At 31.0% G+C, this 24,427-nt stretch overlaps 1 protein-coding gene and 2 long non-coding RNA genes across 4 annotated transcripts; all 3 read right to left on the reverse strand.

The window, feature by feature from the left end:
- Positions 1–393: 393 nt before the first annotated feature.
- On the reverse strand, positions 394–2,073 carry LOC122513232. Its single transcript, XR_006302698.1, has 2 exons — positions 1,000–2,073; positions 394–635 (listed from the first exon to the last, which is right to left on the reverse strand). It is a non-coding gene; the product is annotated as an uncharacterized LOC122513232 (long non-coding RNA).
- Positions 2,074–12,153: 10,080 nt separating this feature from the next.
- LOC122513180 (histone-lysine N-methyltransferase SETMAR-like) lies at positions 12,154–12,531 on the reverse strand. Its single transcript, XM_043629447.1, has one exon. The coding sequence runs from the start codon at positions 12,529–12,531 to the stop codon at positions 12,154–12,156; it is 378 nt and encodes a 125-aa protein (XP_043485382.1).
- A 774-nt stretch (positions 12,532–13,305) lies between these two features.
- LOC122513493 lies at positions 13,306–13,814 on the reverse strand. 2 transcript variants are annotated; one of them, XR_006302767.1, is made up of 2 exons: positions 13,750–13,814; positions 13,306–13,651 (listed from the first exon to the last, which is right to left on the reverse strand). It is a non-coding gene; the product is annotated as an uncharacterized LOC122513493 (long non-coding RNA). The 2 variants fall into 2 exon arrangements; XR_006302766.1 differs by having other exon boundaries at positions 13,306–13,674; positions 13,750–13,806.
- Between the last annotated feature and the right edge of the window lie 10,613 nt (positions 13,815–24,427).

Genomic DNA, 24,427 nt, shown 5'->3' on the forward strand with positions numbered 1-24,427 from the left:
ATATTTTGTACGAGAATTTTGTGATTTATATAGAAGAAACCGATCTTTGTGTCGTAGCGAACATTAAAAATTATTTTCAAAAACTGTAATGTTAACTGGATTAAATATGTAATTGCTTAATTAATATCTTAACGGTTTAACGTATGCTTAACGACTAACAGTTTAAACTTTATTTCTTTTACATAGGAGTGGTTATGGGGAAAACATTTATCGCTTTACATTTGCCCTTGGTAGAATTAATAATATATTTACTATTGAGCACAATAAACAGTTCATTGTGTATTTTAAATCCATACGTTAGAAAAAATAAAGCAAATATTATCCATTCGACGATGTCATTAATTTTTAAGCTTATTAGAAATTTCTGATATTGGCATATTTTGAATCGTGTTATTTAAGGGGTTATATCCACTTGCGAGGCAGAAAAAACGCGTTTTTTTGTGAATTTTTTCCAAAGAGGCATTTAATCTTATACATTAATGGAAAAAATGTACTTAAACAGAATTTAATGTACTTTAACAATCAGCGGTTTATTTAAAAAAATATTGGATCCCCTAGCTCCTGTAGATGATCTGCGGAGAGACCTCCCAAAAAAAGTGCTTGGCGGTGTACAAGATATCTCTGGTCCAAATTATCTGAAAACCAAAAACCAAAAATATTTAGTTTTGTAATAAATAAATACAGATAATGATCGAAGGTCTAGTCAAAATTTTGATTTTTGACAAAATGGCGGCTGTTCAAAAAAAAAATTCAGTTTTTCATGAAAATTTTTCACTTCAAAGTGGCTTAAAAAATCGAAATTATTGTCCAAAACCTTATTCCTTCGATCATTACCTGAAAAATATATCTGAGTAAGTCGTGTGAAAATTTCAAACCGATCGGTTTAGCGGTTTCGGGGAAATTTTCCTCACCGACTCTGAAAACACGGTTTCGAGATAAACGCGTTTAAAGTTTCGGGAATGATTTACACTAAATTAAAAATTTTTTTTTTCAACTTACATCGTGTCATCTATTCCAGCACCATAAGAGGAACCCTCTGCTTCGTCGTTTGCCTCTAAAATGTTTAGTTGTTGTTGTCTACGAGCCATTCTCCCCTCGCGCGTCGACCCTTGCGCTCTTGCGTCCGAAATTGAGATGCGCTCTGCGTCCTCTTTACTCACGAAGGAATGAGCATTGGGTCCAAGTGATAATCCCATAGCACTCATATAATAAAGAAGAGATGTTTTACCTTCATTAAAGACCCCGGCTGCAATGTTTGCAGCTATTTCCACAATTTTAGAGCCAGCTGGAATAATTTTTGGAGTTATTTTCCATATCAGCTGATTATAACTTTCATTATTGTTCTTGGTAAAACCACCAACGCATCGTTCCAATAATTTTTTGTTACTTAGATCTTCATAAATTGGAAAAATAGCTGTTGCAACATCAGGTGGTAAGGCCTCATAATCAAACTGCTATCATCATATTCCACGGTTTTCGGATTAAAAACGTTCTTCCGTTTATTTCTTCGAGACAACTGTTCACTGGAAGTTCTACGAGTTTCTCTGCTAATTTTACGAGGCATTTTTTACTTTAATTAATTAAACTATACACACTGAGAAATACACAAACTGAGCAAAAACACAACTTGTCCACGTGGAAGATCACTTTTAACTGATGAGTTCACATATTTTTAACTTAAAATTCCTCAACATAGGTTTCACGTATAAACTAGACCTTTTGTATTATTATCTTAGGGTCCCAAACACAATATAAGTCGAGATCAAAAGTATAGCGGCTACCAGAAACAGCTGCTACTCCGGCTCGTGCTCCGCCTACTTTCGAACGCTCGGAGACGTTCTTACTAATACGCTCATATCTCCGAAACTAATTGTCGGATCGATTTGAAATTTTCAGAGAATATTCTTGAATATATTTACATTCAAAAAATGAAAAAAAAAAAAAAATTTTTTTTGAAAATCACAAGTGGATATAACCCCTTAAGTTTCACTACTCAGATAGCAGTCGGTCAGCAGAAGTAAAAAATATTTTAATTTGATTCGTATGATTCGATACCTGATTCGTAATTACAAATATATCTTCATCTTCATTGCAATGATGTATCGTGATCGTACATTAAATTATCATTTACATATTCTACCATTATTTAAAATGTTCATTTAGTAGAACTCATGCACGACTTTCGAATAAATAAATTATATATTAAGAAACTATTTCTTAATAATTTATTTAAAAGAGTAAAACAAAAAACATATGTTTTCTAAAAAGTGATTAAAAACCAAAGAATGTGTTTGTTCGGCGATGTTATGGCTTTTCACCGGTTAGTATTGCGCGCAGAATAGGTTAGGTAGCGACGGCGTTGAGACATTAGATTGGTTCGTATTACACCCTAAAAACGATTGGTCACTATTGCCTTAGTGGAGTTGTGAGGGAGCGCAAGGGCATTAGAGATATATGTGAGAGCGCCTTAACACTTTTAAGGTACACGTGGTGGGATGAGTGCGTGTTGCTTTGGTCTCGAAGGGGCACGCGGGTAGTCCAGATCGGGATAGCTAAAAAAAAGGGCTCGTTTTTTGGGAAAAGAAAGTGGCGCCATATTGGCATTGTCTAAATTGTAAAATTGTGTTGATTGATTTATCTATCCTTTCCTATATCACTCATTCATACGTTGAATTAACCGAACTCACGAAATTAATTTAAAATTGCTTAAAGTCTTATATTCTATAAACAGTGTTAAACAGTATTTTAGTGAAAGATTGTATAATTAATTTTAAATCTTACAAATCAGGGTTTATTAAGCGATCTTAAGGTATAGTAATTTTCCAATTTTGTTAATGTATTTTCATTTATTATATTATATTAAATAATATTGTTACTCATATATAAACATGTAATAGTATGTATTTAAATAAGTCAGGTTTTTTAAAGCTAGTCTTGCTTTAGCACTTACAAGGGGACCTTACACTTGGACCCCCACAGATCTTAACGAGCTTTGGTACATTAGTAGTATACTTTTAGGGTGTTATCGTGGTAAGGAGTTTTTTCAAAATGCGCAGTCGTTTTTGAGAAAAAAACGCTAAATATTTTTTAAGAATTAAATGAAAAAATAAAGTTATTATTGTTTTTTAAGACGATATTGTTATTTATTTAAATTTTGTACTAAACAGGTACACAATTATATGACATTTATATACGTGTGTATTGACAAGTATGACAAATCGTCAGTATGTGAGAGACATAAAGTGTGTCAGTATTGAATGCAAGCTAAATTAGGTCATCAGCCAAATAATGTAAATAGTCGAATAACTATAATTTATTAAGTGTAGAGGTTAACGAAATAAAAAAAAAAATCACTTAAGAAGGCAGTTAGCGTCTAATACTCAAACAGCGTACTTGTCTTATTGTATTAATATTGTTTTGTATTTTATTTATCAAAATATATTACTTTTTGCGTGCAAAGAAATTCTCTTACTTAAAACTAAACTTCCATAAACATTATCAGAATTCCTTTTTTCTGTTCGTCAGATATCCTTTCGAAATGTTGACAAAAATAGAAAAATCAAACATTCATGTAGGGATTGATTATGAGTTATGCATGAGGACGCCATAATTAGCACATTTAAGTGTAAAAATTCAAAGCTTACCAGGTCAATATTTAATATATAACAAAATATTTGAGATTCATTAATAGCAAATTATATATGTCTTTTTAATACATAGGAGACTTTAAACATTTTCGATCAAAGTAATCATTAAAAACAATTTCTTAAATATCTTGATAAACTATGCATTTTTAAGGTTATGTCATATATTTTATAGTTTCTTAAGTAGTCCCAAAGAAAGAACTATACGTTCAACAAGATCAGAATATAACGTTCTGATTTCTTTTTACCTTGCTCAACTTCTCAGCGATACATTTATTATTAATTAATTTATAATAATCAAAATATTATGAGAATATCAATATATCAATATCAATAGATTATTTTTTATATATAAAATCATAACACTGTCAGAAGTATAATCTAACTATTGATTCTGCTTATAATTTAAATTTGTAATATTCTACGAAAATTTTCTTTCTCTCATTGCTTGTAATATTATTGTTATTATTTCTACAAAAGACTAATGTAGGACATTAGATAAATTCTCCTTCGCAATTTCTACCTAGAAATCAAATAAATTTAAATAGTGTCAGTCGTTAAGAATACGGTAATCCGTTTAGATATTAGTTGAACTTTTGTATGTTTATTCTTGTTACCTCTATAGTTTTGTTCAAAATATTTCAAATATACGCTACGAAACTTAGATCGTTTACCTACATTTCAAATATAAAAGAAGCAATAGAAAATGTAAAACGTATACGTTTTTCTAAACTTTCGAGTTCTTTCAAAATTACTCTAAGAAAAGTGTACTGAAGTTGGTGGTAGTAGTATAAACAGAAAGACCGAACAAAGAATTTTCAAACGTTCATCTATCATAAGCAATAAGAAATAAGAAGTTTTCCCTTTTTTCCAAATAATGAGCAACGAGGATTCATCACAGGAAGTTAATCAAATATCTCACTACGTAAATATTGCTCTTACATTAATGCCTAATTTTGATAAAAATACGAATCCAATAACATTTCATACGTGGTTAAATAAATTTGAGTATGTGGCAGAAATGATCAAGGTACCAAACAATAAAATGATTGAATTCTTTGAAAACATGGTAGAAGAGAATACCTATAAACGTGTCATGCAAAATATCTCTGATACAAATTTGTCAGAACTTTCATACGAAAAAATAATAAACTATTACGTAACTGTTGGCTATTGTTATAATGAAATTTGTTTTAATAGGAGACGTTTTAATGCTAGAAATCAGTATGAAAACGAAACAACAGAGAAATATTCTATTAATTTACGCAACCTACACAATAAGTGCTTCTTTAAAAAATACATGGAATATAGATTATGCAAACAATTTCGAAATGGAATCCGCAGGGAAGATATAAAAATACAATTAAGGATATCTCCGAACACAACATACGCTGAAATTGTAGAAAAGGCAATTGCATTGGAAAAAGAAGACGAAAAAGATATTACTTATTTTCTAAATCTAGCACTTTCAATGATTAACACTTACAATTCAGAAACAGAAGGTGAGTTTCACGTTTGGTTAAATAAATTTGAGTACATAGCAGATGTAATCGAGGTACCTGACAAGATGATGCTGGAATTGTTCCAAAAAATGTTGCGTAATGACCTTCATGCTGATGTTAGGCAAAGCTACCCTATTTTAAGCTTACTTAACCTTACATACGAAGACACAATACAAAACTACCTTAATTATTTTTCACCCTTGGATGTTGATTTACATTTTAAACGTTTCAAGAGTCGAAATCAATATGAAAATGAAACAATAGATAAATATGCTAAGAATTTATTGAAATTGTTTAATAAGTGCAGTTCTGCGAATAAAAACAATGAAATTTTATGCGAACAATTCTTTAATGGAATTCGCGACGATCATATAAGAAATTATTTACAACAGTTTTTTTGTTTATCGTTCGAAGAAATGACAGAAAAAGCAATTACATATTCAAAAGAAAATAAAATACATTCTTACGTAAAAAAAGCACTTACATTTATTAATATTTACAATTCAAATAATAGAGATGAATTTTATATGTGGCTAAATAAATTCGAGTATGTAGCAGATATAATCAACGTACCAGATGAGGAAATTGTTGAATTCTTTAATAAAATGGTTGACCAAGATGTCCATACGAGAGTCAAGCAGAATTTTCCTACTGTCAACTTCTACGAACTTTCATATGAACCAACAGTAAGCTATTTTTTCCGTTATTTTCATTCCAACGAAGTAGATTTAGATCTTGAACGTTTTAAGTGTCGAAATCAATATGTAAATGAAACGATAAAAGAATATGCAATAAATTTAATGAAATTATCAAATAAGTGCAGTTATACTATTGACCAAAATGATATTTTATGCGAACAATTCTTAATTGGAATCCAAGACGATAATATGAGAAATTATATAAAACATTTTCCTGGCTTATCGTTCGAAAAGATGATAGAAAAAGCAATTACATATTCCGAGGAAAATGAAATACATTCTTATGTAAATGAAGCACTTACACTTATTAATATTTACAATACAAACAATGCAGAAACATTTTATGTGTGGTTTAATAGATTTGAGTATGTAGCAAAAAAGATCGAGATACCAAGTGATAAAATGGGTAAATTCTTCGTTACAATGGTGAACGATGATGTCCATACGCTTGTCAAAAATAAATACGATAATATAAACTTTTCTAATATTTCATACAATGATATGTTAAAGAACTACTTTAATTTCTTTTCTGATAATAACGAGAATCAATTGCACAGAGATCGTTTTAAAAGTCGAATTCAGTACGACGACGAAACGTTAGAAGAATACATCATTAATTTAAAAGAAATATTAAATATGTGCAATTATATAAAAAGACATGATTCAAAATTTTGCAAACAATTCCAGTGTGGAATCCGAAACAATAAATTAAAAAAATATTTAATAGCAAATCCTTGCTCTGTAATCGATAAATTGGTGGCAAAGACAATTGAATTTGAAAAGAATAATGAAATACTTTCTTATATGGATCAAGCACTTTCAATGATTCATATTTACAACATGGAAACGGAAGATGAGTTTCACTTTTGGTTAAATAAATTTGAGTATGTTGCAGACACGATTAAAGTACCAGAAAATTTGATGCTGGCATTCTTTAATAAAATGGTTGACCAAGATGTTCATAGGACAGTCATGCAGAATTTTCCTACTGTCAACTTCTCCGAACTTTCATATGAACAAATAGTAAGCTATTTTCACCGTTATTTTCATTCCAACAAAGTAGATTTAGATCTTAAACGTATTAAGTGTCGAAATCAATATGAAAATGAAACGATAAAAGAATATGCAATAAATTTAATGAAATTATCAAATAAGTGCAGTCATACTAGTGACCGAAATGAAATTTTATGCGAACAATTCTTAATTGGAATCCGCGACGATAATATAAGAAATTATATAAAACATTTTGTTGGCTTATCGTTCCAAGAAATGACAGAAAAAGCAATTACATATTCAAAAGAAAATAAAATACATTCTTATGTAAATAAAGCACTTACACTTATTAATATTTACAATACAAACAATGCAGAAAAATTTTATGTGTGGTTTAATAGATTTGAATATGTAGCAAAAAAGATCGAGATACCAAGTGATAAAATGGGTAAATTCTTCGTTACAATGGTGCACGATGATGTCCATACGCTTGTCAAAAATAAATACCCTATTATAGACTTTCTTAAACTTTCGCAAAAAGATACATTAAAGAACTACTTTAATTTCTTTTCTGATAATAACGAGAATCAATTGCACAGAGATCGTTTTAAAAGTCGAATTCAGTACGACGACGAAACGTTAGAAGAATACATCATTAATTTAAAAGAAATATTAAATATGTGCAATTATATAAAAAGACATGATTCAAAATTTTGCAAACAATTCCAATATGGAATCCGAAATGATAAATTAAAAAAATATTTAATAGAAAATCCTTGCTCTGTAATCGATGAAATGGTGGCAAAGACAATTGAATTTGAAAAGAATAATGAAATACTTTCTTATATGGATCAAGCACTTTCAATGATTCATATTTACAACATGGAAACGGAAGACGAGTTTCACGTTTGGTTAAATAAATTTGAGTATGTTACAGACACGATTAAAGTACCAGAAAATTTGATGCTGGCATTCTTTAATAAAATGGTTGACCAAGATGTTCATACGAGAGTCAAGCAGAATTTTCCTACTGTCAACTTCTCCGAACTTTCATATGAACAAATAATAAGCTATTTTCTCCGTTATTTTCATTCCAACAAAATAGATTTAGATCTTAAACGTATTAAGTGTCGAAATCAATATGAAAATGAAACGATAAAAGAATATGCAATAAATTTAATGAAATTATCAAATAAGTGCAGTCATACTAGTGACCGAAATGAAATTTTATGCGAACAATTCTTAATTGGAATCCGCGACGATAATATAAGAAATTATATAAAACATTTTGTTGGCTTATCGTTCCAAGAAATGACAGAAAAAGCAATTACATATTCAAAAGAAAATAAAATACATTTATATGTTAGTAAAGCACTTACACTTATTAATATTTACAATACAAACAATGCAGAAAAATTTTATGTGTGGTTTAATAGATTTGAATATGTAGCAAAAAAGATCGAGATACCAAGTGATAAAATGGGTAAATTCTTCGTTACAATGGTGCACGATGATGTCCATACGCTTGTCAAAAATAAATACCCTATTATAGACTTTCTTAAACTTTCACAAAAAGATACATTAAAGAACTACTTTAATTTTTTTTCTGATAATAACGAGAATCAATTGCACAGAGATCGTTTTAAAAGTCGAATACAGTACGACGACGAAACGTTAGAAGAATACATCATTAATTTAAAAGAAATATTAAATATGTGCAATTATATAGAAAGACATGATTCAAAATTTTGCAAACAATTCCAATATGGAATCCGAAATGATAAATTAAAAAAATATTTAATAGAAAATCCTTGCTCTGTAATCGATGAAATGGTGGCAGAGACAATTGAATTTGAAAAGAATAATGAAATACTTTCTTATATGGATCAAGCACTTTCAATGATTCATACTTACAACATGGAAACGGAAGACGAGTTTCACGTTTGGTTAAATAAATTTGAGTATGTTGCAGACACGATTATAGTACCAGAAAAGTTGATGCTGGCATTCTTTAATAAAATGGTTAAACAAAATGTCCAAAACAATGTCAAGCAGAGTTGGCTTAATGTCAACTTCTCCGGACTTTCATATGAACAAACAGTAAGCCATTTTCTCCGTTATTTTCTTCCCTCCGAAGACAATTTATATCTTAAACGTTTTAAGTGTCGAAATCAATATGAAAATGAAACGATAAAAGAATATGCAATAAATTTAATGAAATTATCAAATAAGTGCAGTCATACTAGTGACCGAAATGAAATTTTATGCGAACAATTCTTAATTGGAATCCGCGACGATAATATAAGAAATTATATAAAACATTTTCCTTGCTTATCGTTCGGAAAGATGATAGAAAAAGCAATTACATATTCAGAAGAAAATAAAATACATTTTTATGTAAATAAAGCACTTACATTTATTAATATTTACAATACAAACAATGCAGAAAAATTTTATGTGTGGTTTAATAGATTTGAGTATGTAGCAAAAAAGATCGAGATACCAAGTGATAAAATGGGTAAATTCTTCGTTACAATGGTGAACGATGATGTCCATACGCTTGTCAAAAATAAATACGATAATATAAACTTTTCTAATCTTTCATACAATGATATATTAAAGAACTACTTTAATTTTTTTTCTAATAATAACGAGATTCAATTGCACAGAGATCGTTTTAAAAGTCGAATTCAGTACTACGACGAAACGTTAGAAGAATACATCATTAATTTGAAAGAAATATTAAATATGTGCAATTATAAAAAAATACATGATTCAAAATTTTGCAAACAATTCCAGTGTGGAATCCGAAACAATAAATTAAAAAAATATTTAATAGAAAATCCTTGCTCTGTAATCGATGAAATGGTGGCAAAGACAATTGAATTTGAAAAGAATAATGAAATACTTTCTTATATGGATCAAGCACTTTCAATGATTCATATTTACAATCAAGAAACGGGAGATGATTTTCACGTTTGGTTAAATAAATTTGAGTATGTTGCAGACATGATTAAAGTACCAGAAAAGTTGATGCTGGAATTCTTTAATAAAATGGTTAAACAAAATGTCCAAAACAATGTCAAGCAGAGTTGGCTTAATGTCAACTTCTCCGGACTTTCATATGAACAAACAGTAAGCCATTTTCTCCGTTATTTTCTTCCCTCCGAAAACGATTTAGATCTTAAACGTTTTAAGTGTCGAAATCAATATGAAAATGAAACGATAAAAGAATATGCTATAAATTTAACAAAAATATCAAATAAGTGCATTTCTGTGAGTAACAAAAAGGAAATATTATGCGAACAATTCTTTAAAGGAATCCGCGAAGATAATGTAAGAAATTATATAAAACAGTTTCTTGGCATATCGTTCGAAGACATGGTAGACAAAGCTATTGCAATTGTAGAGGATAATAAAATACTTTCTTACGTAAACGAGGCAATTACAATCATTAATATTTACAATCCAAATAATAGAGATGAATTTTATATGTGGCTAAATAAATTCGAGTATGTAGCAGATATAATCAACGTACCAGATGAGGAAATGGTTGAATTCTTTAATAAAATGGTTGATCAAAATGTCCATACAAATGTCAGGCAGAAATTCCTTACTGTCAACTTCTCTGAACTTCCATACGAGGAGACAGTTAATAAATATCTTTGTTATTTTCTTCCCCACGAAGTTGATTTACACTTAAAACGTTTTAAGTGTCGAAATCAATATGAAAATGAAACGATAGATAAATACGCTAAACATTTATTGAAATTATTAAATAAGTGCAGTATTGCAAATAACCGAAACGAAATATTATGTGAACAATTCCTTAAAGGAATCTGCGACGATAGTATAAGACATTATTTAAAACATTTCCCTGAATTATCGTTCGGAAAGATGATAGAAAAAGCAATTACATATTCAGAAGAAAATAAAATACATTTATATGTAAATAAAGCACTTACACTTATTAATATTTACAATACAAACAATGCAGAAAAATTTTATGTGTGGTTTAATAGATTTGAGTATGTAGCAAAAAAGATCGAGATACCAAGTGATAAAATGGGTAAATTCTTCGTTACAATGGTGAACGATGATGTCCATACGCTTGTCAAAAATAAATACGATAATATAAACTTTTCTAATCTTTCATACAATGATATATTAAAGAACTACTTTAATTTCTTTTCTGATAATAACGAGAATCAATTGCACAGAGATCGTTTTAAAAGTCGAATTCAGTACGACGACGAAACGTTAGAAGAATACATCATTAATTTAAAAGAAATACTTAATATGGGCAAATATAAACGCGACGATATAATTTTCTGCGAACAATTTAAATATGGAATCCGAAACTATAAATTAAAAAGATATTTATTAGAAAATCCTTGGACGCTAATCGATGAAGTGGTGCCAAAGGCAATTGAATTTGAAAGGAGAAACAAAATACTTCATTCTAGGAAATAAGCACTTTCAATGATTTACACTTACAATCAAAAAATGGAACGTTAGTTTCACGTTTAATTAAATAAATTTGAGTACATAGAAGATATGATTAAAGTACCAGAAAAGTTGATGCTGGAATTCTTTAATAAAATGGTTAAACAAAATGTCCAAAACAATGTCAGGCAGAGTTGGCTTGGTGTCAACTTCTCCGAACTTTCATATGAACAAACAGTAAGCTATTTTCTCCTTTATTTTCATTCCTCCGAAGTAAATTTAGATTTTAAACGTTTTATGTGTCGAAATCAATATGAAAATTAAACGATAAAAGAATATGCCATAAATTTAATGAAATTATCAAATAAGTGCAGTCATACTAGTGACCAAAACGAAATATTATGCGAACAATTCTTTAAAGGAATCCGCGACGATAATGTCAGAAATTATTTAAAACAGTTTGTTGGTTTATCGTTCGAAGACATGGTGGAAAAAGCCATTATATTTTCTGAAGAAAATATTATGTCGAGTCATAAGTAACTTCCGTTCCTTTATCAGATATTTATTTCGCTCTCATTAAATAAAAAAATTACATTAATTTATTCCGTATTTACCACCGTTATCTATAACCTTCTCCTATCTTCTTGGCAGTTTATAAATTTTTTCTTGTAAAATGTGACTGGTTTGGACTGGAAGAAGTTTTCGACAGCCTGCGTAATTTGCTCTTCAGAATTGAAAGATTTTCTATTCAAAAAATTTTCTAAGGAACAGAAAAGGTTGTAGTCTTTCTGGGCAAGATCTGGGGAGTAAGGAGGATGTGGTGAAACAGATCATCCAAGCTCAAGAATTTGTTCTTGAGTCACCTTTGTTTTATGTGGTCTCGCGTTGTCGAGCAGAAGGATGACATTTCTGCAATTGACGATTCTCTAATATCTCCAGGTAGCAGATAACGGTTGATTGCGATGTATTCAACCTTTCTACTATATATCTTGTCAATTGACGTGGATTTTGCTCCAATACTGCCTTTAAAAGGTTGTCGTTGAAGTTGGAAGGACGTCCCGACTTCGGTTTGTCTTTTAAAGTCATATCTCCAGAACGGAATTTTACGAACCAATTTCTAACTGCCCGATCAGTTATCAATCCTTCACCATACACTCTGCATATTTTTTCGTCTGTCGTTTTAGCACTATTGCCTTGTTTAAATTCCCAAAGCATCACAAGACGAATATGTACTTTTTGACTGTCCATTTCAGAGGATAAAGAGAAGCAGTTTATTTTAACGTGTATCATACAAAGTTATTGACGAAAGACTAACGGAAACCTCGTATAGCTAATGAAATCAATAACTCGTTGTATTGGTAACTCATAGCAGATAAATTCGAATAATAGATTCTACATAGCTGTGTCGGAAGTTACTTATGACTCGACCTAATATTTTGATATTTTTTTTCTTTTATTCTTCCTTATATATATATATAATATATCGATCGATTGAAAATATGTTTCCTTTCTTTTTTGGTTAAATAAATAAATAATAACAATTAGTAACTTATCTTCTCATACTTCCAATCTTTCCCCTTTTTGCCTGGTCATGGTATATATATTTATAAAATTAAATAAATAAATAAATGAATAAAAATATAACAATAAAAGAAAAATAATTGGTTTACATTAGCGAATGTAATCGATCATCAAGCAAGGTGGGGGGAACAGGTTTCTTTATCAACTATATTCTATGTAAAAAGAAAATTAATAATGATAATAATAATAATAATAATAACATTAATTAAAAAATAAACAAAAAACATTAAAAAGTAGCAAGAAAAATTATTAATAATAATAATATTAATTATTACTATTTTGTTTTTAAGTTATTTTCTTTAAGTTATTTTTGAGGTTATTGAGGTTATATTTGTTTGTAGAATATATGACTTAAGCAATTTAAAATTATTGTCGTGAGTTCGATTAATTCAACGTACGAATGAGTGAGATAGGAAAGGATAGATAAATCAATCAACACAATTTTACGCGGTATAGAACACTTGCCGAGGCATAAAAGTTCTCTCGAAGTTGGGAGAAAAGCCGGGGCAAGCGGTGACTTTATTTAAACAAATGATACAGTAAGTAGTATCCTGCGGACAAGTTAAAGAAAGAACACGAGCACTAATTTCATCGCGAAGGACCTCTTTCTTCCTTACGCTAGAGATCTCTCTTACCTTTGTTTCCGTCGCAATTATTCAAGATACCACAATCTACCTAAACACGTGACCAGTCCTACAAATACGCGTTGTACTCGACACTAACAACTTCAACCTGGGTGTAGCCTGAACCGCTGCAATACTATCCTACGTTGGCAGAGTGGCAAGCACTGCAAAAAAACACTGCTACTCTCTGTAAAAGGAATGGTTGTAGCTTTGCAGCTACAACCCTCGAATGGTTGTGTCTCTGCACAACCCTTAAACTCACACGTTGGTAACTTGGAAGCGCACCAAAAAGAACACCACAGCTCTCACTTGCAAGGGGACCTTACACTGGGACCCCCACAGATCTTAATGTGCTTTGGTATAACAGTAATATACTTTTAGGGTGTTATCGTGGTAAAGGTTTTTTCAAAATGCGCAGTAGTTTTTGAGAAAAAAGGTTTTGAAGTTTTGACTTTTGTTGTATATATGTTTATATTATTTTAATTTCGACCGTGTATAAAGTGACGCGATAGCGTCAATAGTAGCGTTCTCGCTTCTCGCGCGGTTAGTCGGTGTTCGATCCTTCGTGGGGGAAGTTTTTTTTATTAATTTTTTTTCTAACTGTTTTTAATTTTTTTTTCATATTTCTTAATTTTTAAATATATACAGGAAAGAGAAAATTATTTATTACAAAAAAATTAGAAATAATAAATTTTTTAACATCACATAACGTCACTTGATACACGGTCGAAATAAAAATAATATAAACATATATACAACAAAAGTCAAAACTTTAAAACCTTTTTTCTCAAAAACGACTGCGCATTTTGAAAAAACCCTTTACCACGATAACACCCTAAAAGTATACTACTAATATACCAAAGCTCGTTAAGATCTGTGGGGGTCCCAGTGTAAGGTCCCCTTGTTAGATAAGGCCAATATGGCTTCACTCTCTATTTTCAGAAAGAAACACTTTCTCCTCGCTATCCAGATCTGGACTACCGCGTGCGCCCTCGAGACCAAGGCCCAACGCACGCATACCCCCTCCCAACTATCTCAAGACGCACTCGCATGTACCTGGCGTGCTAAGGCGGTCCTACATGTATCTCTAATGCCCCCGCGCGCCCTCACACCACAACTGAGGCAATCGTGACCGCTCCTATTTAGGATGTGATTTTAACCAATCTAATGTCTCAACGCCGTCGCTATCTAACTTATTCCGCGCGCAATACAAATCGGTCAAATGCCCTAATTTCACCGAACAATAATGTAACTGTTGATTCTGCTTAACGTTAAAACTTGTATGTACGATTGAAATCGATCATAACAAAAATCGATAGTAACTAAAAATCGATAGTTACTGTGCGCGCACTAATCGATAGAGAGTTACTAGTAACTAGCGTCCATAACCCCCACCACTCGACCTTCGAGTGAGTGCACCCTGCAGGGCCCATTACAAAAGACATTCAGTCTATTCCTTCGCTGGACGCATACGAGAATATTTCGAGACAACGAGCGAGAGGGAGTATTAGAAGGACAAAGAATTTATCTGTCAAGCGAATACATCTTACAGATATTATATCGACGGTGGTGGATCGCAGAGGCGATATTATAACGACGATAGTGGAGAAAGAGGCAATAATTAAGCTTAATCCAATCGCCGGAGGAATTTTGGCAAATACAGTAACTGTTGATTCTGCTTAACGTTAAAACTTGTAATAGAGTCTACGAAAATTTGATTCTTCTCCTTGCTTGTTTATTATTATTATTTCTACAGAAGACTTATGTAGGACGCTAAATAAATTCTCCTTCTCTACTTCTATCTAAAAGCAAATAGATTGAATTAGTGAGTCAGTCGTTTAGAATACGTTAAAACTTTAAGATAATAGTTAAACTTTTGTACGATTATTCTTGCTAATTTTATAGTTTTGTTCAAAATATTTCAATATTTACATTAAGAAACTTAGATCGTTTATCTACATTTCAAATATAAAAGAAATAATAGAAAATATAAAACGTATACGTGTTTCTAAACTTTCGAGATCTTTCAAGATTACATTATAAAAGTGTACTGATGTTGGTGATAATAGCATAAACAAAAAGTCCGAACAAAGAATTTTCAAACGTTCAACTATTATTCAACAATAAGTAATTAGAAGTTTTCCCTTTTTTCTAAATAATGTGTAACAATAATACATCACAAGACGTTAATCAAATATCTTACTATGTAAATTTGGCTCTTTCATTTATGCCTATCTTGAAAAAAAAGAAGTATTTAAGAACGTTTCATACGTGGTTAAATAAATTTGAGTATGTGGCAGAAATGATCAAGGTACCAGACAATAAAATCATTGAATTCTTTGAAAACATGGTGCAAGAGAATATCCATAAACGTATCATGAAAAGAATCTCTGATACAAATTCGTCAGAACTTTCATACGAAAAAATAATAAATCATTACGTCCGTTATTACTGTGCTACAACTGAAATTATCTTCTATAGGAGACGTTTTAAAGATCGAAGTCAGTATGAACAGGAAACCATAGAGAAATATTCCATTAATTTAGAGAAACTACATGATAAGTGCGGCTTTAAAAAAGACAAGGAAACTAGATTGTGTAAACAGTTCCTAATTGGAATCCGCAGGGAAGATTTAAGAACCCATTTAACAATATCTCTGGACAAATCATTCGATGAAACTGTTAGAAAGGCAATTAAATTTGAAAGAACAAAAGAAATACTTCCTTATATGGATCAAGCACTTTCAATGATTAATACTTACAATTTAGCAACGGCAGGCGAGTTTCACGTTTGGTTAAATAAATTTGAGTACACAGCAGATATGATCGAGGTACCAGACCAGTTGATGCTTGAATTCTTCGAACAAATGATAGATAATGACGTTCACAGAGATTTCAGAGAAAACAACCCTACTTTAAGCTTAACTGAACTTACATACGAAGATAAAATACTAAAGTACCATCATTATTTTTCACCCTCGGATGTTGATTTGCATGTAAAACGTCTCAAGTGTAGAAATCAATATGAAAATGAAAAGATAGATAAATATGCTAAGAATTTATTGAAATTATTTAATAAGAGCAGTTCTGCGAGTAACAAAAACGAATTATTATGCGAACAATTCTTTAATGGAATAAGCGACGACAATATAAGAAATTATTTAAAACAGTTTTCTGGCTTATCGTTCGAAGAATTAGTAGAGAAAGCCATTAAATTTTGGAAGGATGAAGAAATAACATTTTACGTAAACCAAGCATTTACAATGATAGATATTTTCGAATATTCATCTCTATTGAACTGGATTAAATATGTAATTGCTTAATAAATATCTTAACGGTTTAACGTATGCCCAACGACTAACAGTTTAAACTTTATTTCTTTTAGATAGGAGTGGTTATGGGGAAAACATTTATCGCTTTACATTTGCCCTTTGTTGCGTAATCCTACGCAAGCGAATGAGTGAGAATCATCTGGACGTTTCGAGACGTATCGACGCGTGCCGAGATATAGCGACAAAGAAACATCTTAGTTACGGTGTAACAAAGGAGCGCAGCGAACTCCTTGCAGGGCGCTTTCGTTCTTCTAGCACGCGTTCTCCCACCATTTCTATTAGTCCAATCATATGCATCGACAGCTACGTTATCCAACTTTTCTGTAATTGGTCTGCGCGTTGCATCGTCTTTTTCTATAAAAGCCGCGTGCTTTCACGCTTTAATGTTATTCTACCACGAGACATGCGAGCAATCAATTCGAAGAGAACTACACTCCTGCGCTACTATTACATCAGTGGAAAAAAGGAACAAGAGAAGAAGGTCACGTGGTCAGAATTATATTCTGCATTTGGATTAACATCATCAGCGATAGCTGACGAAAGGCTTTTCCCTGCAACGAGCCAAATAATTCGTACTTATTAGTACTGAATGGGCACAAAAAATATATTTTAATTTATTTTCAACTACCCTCATTCCTCATCCACCTATAAGTGCATTTTCAACGACAAGAAAACCACCGGAGTACCGATATAAGGCATCGGTCGTTCAACAATTTCTGATATATCGTTTGATGAATTGATAAGTAATGCTATTAGCATAGAAGAAAAATTACAGGAACATAAAAATGAAACAAGTAAAATTACAATAATCTAACCGTAAATTAATATTGAAATTTCTGTTCTTTAATAATTTGCAACGTTAAATAATTGATTAAAAATATTTTACATTATATGAACATTTTTTCAAATAACAAACACAAGTTAAATAAAATGAAGTAACTGTTAAAGTTGTGTTACTATCTTTAAACACAATTCTTTAATGTTATGGAATAAATTCAAACAATTATAATTGGATCTTACAAAATTATCGAAATATATTTATATATTTAAGATATAAATAATTGTTTTTTACGCTAAATATTTTTTAAGAATTAAATGAAAAAATAAAGTTATTATTGTTTTTTAAGACGATATTGTTATTTATTTAAATTTTGTACTAAACAGGTACACAATTATATGACATTTATATATTAGGTGTACAAATAAGTTTCCGCCGTTTTAATGTAGATAGCGTGGCGCGGAGTTTCCGTTAACTTTCGCAGATGATATCCTGCTTAAAAATTAGTTTGGACGTTTAAGAACAACATAACCTATTAATATTATTGAATTCATATTGGTAAAATTGTTGAGTATGGTACCTTTATACTATATTTATACACACATATATATATATATATATATATATATATGAGTGTGTGTCGAGAGCCTATGGTAGGGAGCTACAATTGTAGCCAGCATGCGTGTGTACGTTCAGTTGGTAGAGAGCAAGCGGCTAGTCATAACACTTAGAATGTAAGAAATTAATCTAGGATTAGAATAAAGAGTTATTTTTAGAGTTTATTAACCCACAACTATTTTATTTAATCCACCTAACATCAACATGGTAGCAGAGCGTGGTTACGATATAAAAGTAAGTGTTTAATTAACATATGGCTAAAGAGATTAATTAAAAATTAAAGATAATAAAAGGAAGAATAAATGGCTGATCAAGCAAGAATTGATGATATTCGTATTCCAATATTTGATGGAGTTAATTATAGTGCATGGAAATTTAGACTTTTGACTTTATTAGAGTATAAAGAATGTGATAAGCCTGCAATAAGGAAAAGGTTGGATACAGAAAATGAAGCTAGTTGGAAAAAGTTAGATCTAAAAGCGAAAACGATATTAATTAGTTCTGTATCCGATAAACAATTAGAATATCTGAGTGAGTGTACGACGACGTTTGAAATGATAAATAAATTAGAAACTTTATACACAAGTAAATCAACTGCACTGCAAATAATCAATCGGAATAAATTAGATAAAATAAAATTGGAAAACTATCACACAGTAGATGAATTTTTCATTGAATTTGAAAAAGCCTGTAATGAGTTTAAACAGGCTGGCGGAAAATTATTAGAAGAAGAGAAAATGAGATATATTATAAAAGCACTTCCATCTAGTTATGCACATATTGGAGATTTTATTGATTTGGTGCCAGAAGATCAAAAGACTGTTGATTTAATAAAATCTAAGATTCGAGAAAAGAAGATAAATGCCAATGATAGTGAAAATAAAATAAATACGAGTACATTTAATGTTAAAACTAAAGGTCAATGTTTTAACTGTGGCAAAACAGGACATCATATAAAAGATTGCTGGCATAACAAACAAAGACAATATCAGAAGTCATCGAGAGGACAAATGGGGTCTCGCAGAGGCAACACGTACAGAGGTCGAGGAAGAGGTCATGAACAACAACAGAAATCATCGCACGAATCCTGGGCAACACAGGTAGTTCAAGGAAATGTAAACCAGTGTAGTGAGAGTGAAAACGAGAATGAGAACATTATAGAATGGTTACTTGATAGTGGTTGCACAGATCATATCGTAAATGATCAGAAATATCTATGTGATATAACAGATTTGAGAAACCCAATAGAAGTTATCCTCCCAAATGATAAAAAGTTAAAAGCTACTAAGATAGGAAGCGTAAATACGGTGTTCAAAACGTATAACTATGAAACAAATGTTGAATTAAAAAATGTATTTTTTGTAGAAGGGATAAAAAGAAATTTATTAAGCATATCGAAAATAACCGAGAAGAATAAAGTAGTAGCATCTGGTAAATATGCAAAAATTTATAATAATTATCATAAATTAACAGCAGTAGCAGAAAAGACTGATGGTTTGTATCATATGACTAGCTTTATACGTAAGAATAATAAGGATAATGTTTACCCAAATTCTGTTAAAATAACAAGTAAAGAAAAATGGCATAGAGCACTTGGCCATATAAATTTTAGGTATTTAAGTAAACTAGTAAGGGATAAAATGCTCGATGGGTTACCAGATAAGATAGAAAAAGGTTTTATGCAATGTATAAATTGTAAGCAAAGCAAAATGGCTAATGTACCATTTGAAAATAAGCGGACTAGGTCAAAAGAAATATTAGAGGTAATTCACACAGACTTAAATGGGCCTCATAGGACTCCTGGTTACAAAGGAGAAAGATATTTTGTAAGTTTCATTGATGATTATAGTAGATGTACTAAGATATATTGTATTAAAAGTAAAGATGAGACAGCTGATTGTCTAATTGAATTTGTAAACTTAGTAGAAAACCAATTCGGTAAAGGTATAAAAAAATTAAGGTGTGATAATGGTACAGAGTACTTAAATAAGAGAATTTATGATTTCGTAAAAAGTAAGGGTATTGAGATATTAAATTGTCCCCCATATGTTCATGAACTCAATGGAGTAGCAGAAAGGTACAATAGGTCAGCAATGGACATGGGCAGATGCTTAGCAAGAGAAGCAAAAGTTAATATTAAGTATTGGCCTGAAATAATGAAAACGGTAGCGTATTTGAAAAATCGTACGATAGCCAATACGCTGGAAAATAAAACTCCTTATGAGATTTTCTTTGGTACAAAACCAAATATTAAACATTTAAAAATATACGGAAGTAAGGTTTTTGTAAGAGTCCCAGAAGTTTTAAGAAAAGGAAAATGGGATGATAAATCAAATTAGGGATTTTGGTTGGGTACAATCATGATAGTTACAGAGTTCTAGTCGATAATAAAGTTATAGATGCAAGACATGTTGAAGTAATTGAAAATGAGAATGATTTGATTTATGGTGAAAATGGAACCAAAGACAGAAACGAAAAGAATGAAAATGAAAAATTTAATTTTGTAAATTTAGAAAATGGTACTCCTATTTCTGTGCAAACCAAGGAGGAACTTAGAGATAGTGATGAAGATAAGAATAATGAAGTAGAAAACACTAATGAGAAAATTGGAAGTAATGAGTGGAAAAATGAAAGCAATAGAGACCCAGAGAGTGTATCACAGAGAACAAGAAATAAGGTAAAAAGATTTGGAGATCCTACAACGTATTGCATCTCTGTAAACTATATGGATATAAATGTACCTCAATCATTTGAGGAAGCATTAAATTGCGAGGAACATGAGAAATGGGAAGTAGCGATGAAAGACGAAATTAAGAATATAAATGAAAACAAAACCTGGGTTTTAGTAAATAGGAAAAATAGTAAGAATATTATTGATACCAAATGGGTATATACTAAAAAGGTGAATGGTAGATTTAGGGCAAGATTGGTTGCCAGAGGGTTTAAACAGAAAAATGCAATTGATGATATTTATGCTCCTGTAGCGAGCAATCAGGCTATAAAGTTTTTGTTATCTTTCTGTTGCATTAATGGATTGACAATTGAAGTAGTAGACGTAGATTCAGCCTTCTTGTATGGAGATGTAATCTCAGAGGTATATTGAACAGCCTAAAGGTTTTAGTGATGGCACAGATAGAGTTATGAAATTAGTAAAGTCAATGTATGGTCTAAGTGAGAGTCCACGAGATTGGTATAGATGTTTTAATAAGTATGTAGAAAGCTTAGGATTTAGGACAAATGGTATAGAATTATGTTTATATGTACACGGTACAGGAGATAATAAAGTCTACTTAATGAATTATGTTGACGATATAATAATATGTTGTAAAAATAAAAATAAAATTAAAGTTATTAAAAGATTATTAGGGGAAAAATTTAAAATTAAAGACATAGGAGAAATTAAAGAATACTTAGGTATAGAGATAGACTATAATATAGAGAAGAATGAAATGAAATTAAGTCAAAGTAAATATATAGAAAAGCTAGCAGATAAATATGATGTAGTAAATAGTAAGTGTTATAATACCCCAATGGAAACAAGATTAAATGTAGAAAAACCGGATTGTTGCAATGAAAATATTATGTATAAAAACCTACTAGGGGCCTTGTTGTATATTAGTTCGGGCACAAGGCCAGATATAAGTTATAGTGTAAACTACCTTAGCCGATTTCAGAATTGTTATACGAGTACACATTTTAGATATGCTTTGAGAATCTTGAAATATTTATATGGTACCAAAGATTTAAAGTTATGTTACAATAAAAATGAGAACTATGAGACTGTTGATTGTTATGTAGACGCTGATTGGGCAGGTGATAGTTCAGATAGAAAGTCAACAACAGGATATGCGATTAGATTATATGGAAACTTGATCTATTGGAAATCGCGAAAACAGAAGTGCATTACCAAAGCGTCAACATATGCCGAATATGTAGCATTATCGGAATTGGTAACTGAAGTAAAATATATAAAGGAACTAATAAAAGTATTTGAAATTGAAATGGAAAAACCGATTAAAATATACGAAGATAATTCAGGGGTAATAAATATTGCAAAGTACGGTAATTTTACGAAAAACTCAAAACACATTGAAATTCACTATCACTATGTACATGAGAGTGTAGAACAAAAGATTATCGAGGTACTCAAAGTAGAATCCGAAAAAAATCTAGCAGATATGTTTACAAAAGCGTTATGTAGAGATAAGTTTGAAAAATTTAGAAGAATGTTAAATTTAAAATAAAGTTGTATTTGAAATGATAATAAATGATAGTGGGATATAGTATAAAGGTAAGGAAGCATGTTGAGTATGGTACCTTTATACTATAATTTATACACACATATATATATATATATATATATGTGTGTGTCGAGAGCCTATGGTAGGGAGCTACAATTGTAGCCAGCATGCGTGTACGTTCAGTTGGTAGAGAGCAAGCGGCTAGTCGTAACACTTAGAATGTAAGAAATTAATCTAGGATTAGAATAAAGAGTTATTTTTAGAGTTTATTAACCCACAACTATTTTATTTAATCCACCTAACATAACAAAAATATAATTTTTTTTATTTGAAAATGTCCAAATTTGAGCCAAATAAGCGTCATTTGCGGGAAATATTAGTTTACTTCTTTAATATAAAGAAATCTGCTGCTGAGGCGCATCGATTGCTTGTAGAAGCATATGGTGAGACTGCTTTGAGTGAGAGAACGTGTCGTGAGTTGTTTCAAAAGTTTAAAAACGGTTATTTCGACGTAGAAGACAAAGATCGCAGTGGAAGGCCAAAAATTTACGAGGATGCAGAATTGGAGGAAATATTTGAAGAAGATTCATCTCAAACACAAAAAGAACTTGCTGTAACATTAGAAGTCACTCAGCAAGCAGTCTCACATCGTTTAAAATCATTAGGAATGATTAATAAACAAGGAAATTTGGTTCCGTACGAATTAAAGCCGAGAGATATTGAACGCCGATTATGCTTAAGTGAAATACTGCTTGCTACACATAAAAAAGGGATTTTTTACATCTTATCATCACTGGTGACGAGAAATGGATACATTATGATAATCCAAAAAGAAGAAAATCATGGGGATTACCAAGCCATGCGTCAACATCAACAGCAAAACTGAATATTCACTGAAAAAAACTCATGCTGTGTATTTGGTGGGATCAGCTGGGTGTAGTGTATTATGAGTTGCTTAATTCGAGCGAAACAATCACCGGAGCCCTCTATCGAACACAATTAATAAGATTGAGCCGAGCTCTGAAGGAAAAACGCCCTCAATACTATTCTAGACACGAAAAAATTATTCTTCTGCATGACAATGCTCGTCCACATGTAGCGGCTCCCGTGAAAAAGTATTTGGAAACACTTGATTGGGAAGTGTTACCCCACCCGCCGTATTCACCAGACATTGCACCGTCCGATTATCACCTATTTCGGTCCATGGCACATGCTCTGTCGGAGCAGCGGTTCAAATCATATGAAGATACCAAAAATTGGGTTGATTCGTGGATAGCCTTAAAAGACAAGGAGTTCTTCCGACGTGGGATCCGAATGTTGCCTGAGAGATGGGAAAAAGTCATTGCAAGTGATGGACAGTATTTTAAATAACCTTAAAATTACCATTCTTCTAGAATAAATACTTAATTTTTAATAAAAAACGGCGGAAACTTATTTGTACACCTAATACGTGCGTATTGACAAGTATGACAAATCGTCAGTATGTGAGAGACATAAAGTGTGAAAGTATTGAATGCAAGCTAAATTAGGTCATCGGCCAAATAATGTAAATAGTCGAATAACTATAATTTATTAAGTGTAGAGGTTAACGAAATATTAAAAAAAAATCACTTAAGAAGGCAGTTAGCGTCTAATACTCAAACAGCGTACTTGTCTTATTGTATTAATATTGTTTTGTATTTTATTTATCAAAATATATTATTTTTTGCGTGCAAAGAAATTCTCTTACTTAAAACTAAACTTCCATAAACATTATCAGAATTCCTTTTTTCTGTTCGTCAGATATCCTTTCGAAATGTTGACAAAAATAGAAAAATCAAACATTCATGTAGGGATTAATTATGAGTTATGCATGAGGAGGCCGTAATTAGCACATTTAAGTGTAAAAATTCAAAGCTTACCAGGTCAATATTTAATATATAACAAAATATTTGAGATTCATTAATAGCAAATTATATATGTCTTTTTAATA

This window comes from Polistes fuscatus, unplaced genomic scaffold, assembly GCF_010416935.1.
Source record: "Polistes fuscatus isolate 324 unplaced genomic scaffold, CU_Pfus_HIC Scaffold12, whole genome shotgun sequence".
Classification (NCBI taxonomy): Eukaryota; Metazoa; Arthropoda; class Insecta; order Hymenoptera; family Vespidae; genus Polistes; species Polistes fuscatus.

Coding starts and splice junctions, on each gene's coding strand:
- LOC122513180 (XM_043629447.1), bottom strand. CDS start 12,531: ATGGACAGTCAAAAAGTACATATTCGTCTTGTGATGCTTTGGGAATTT.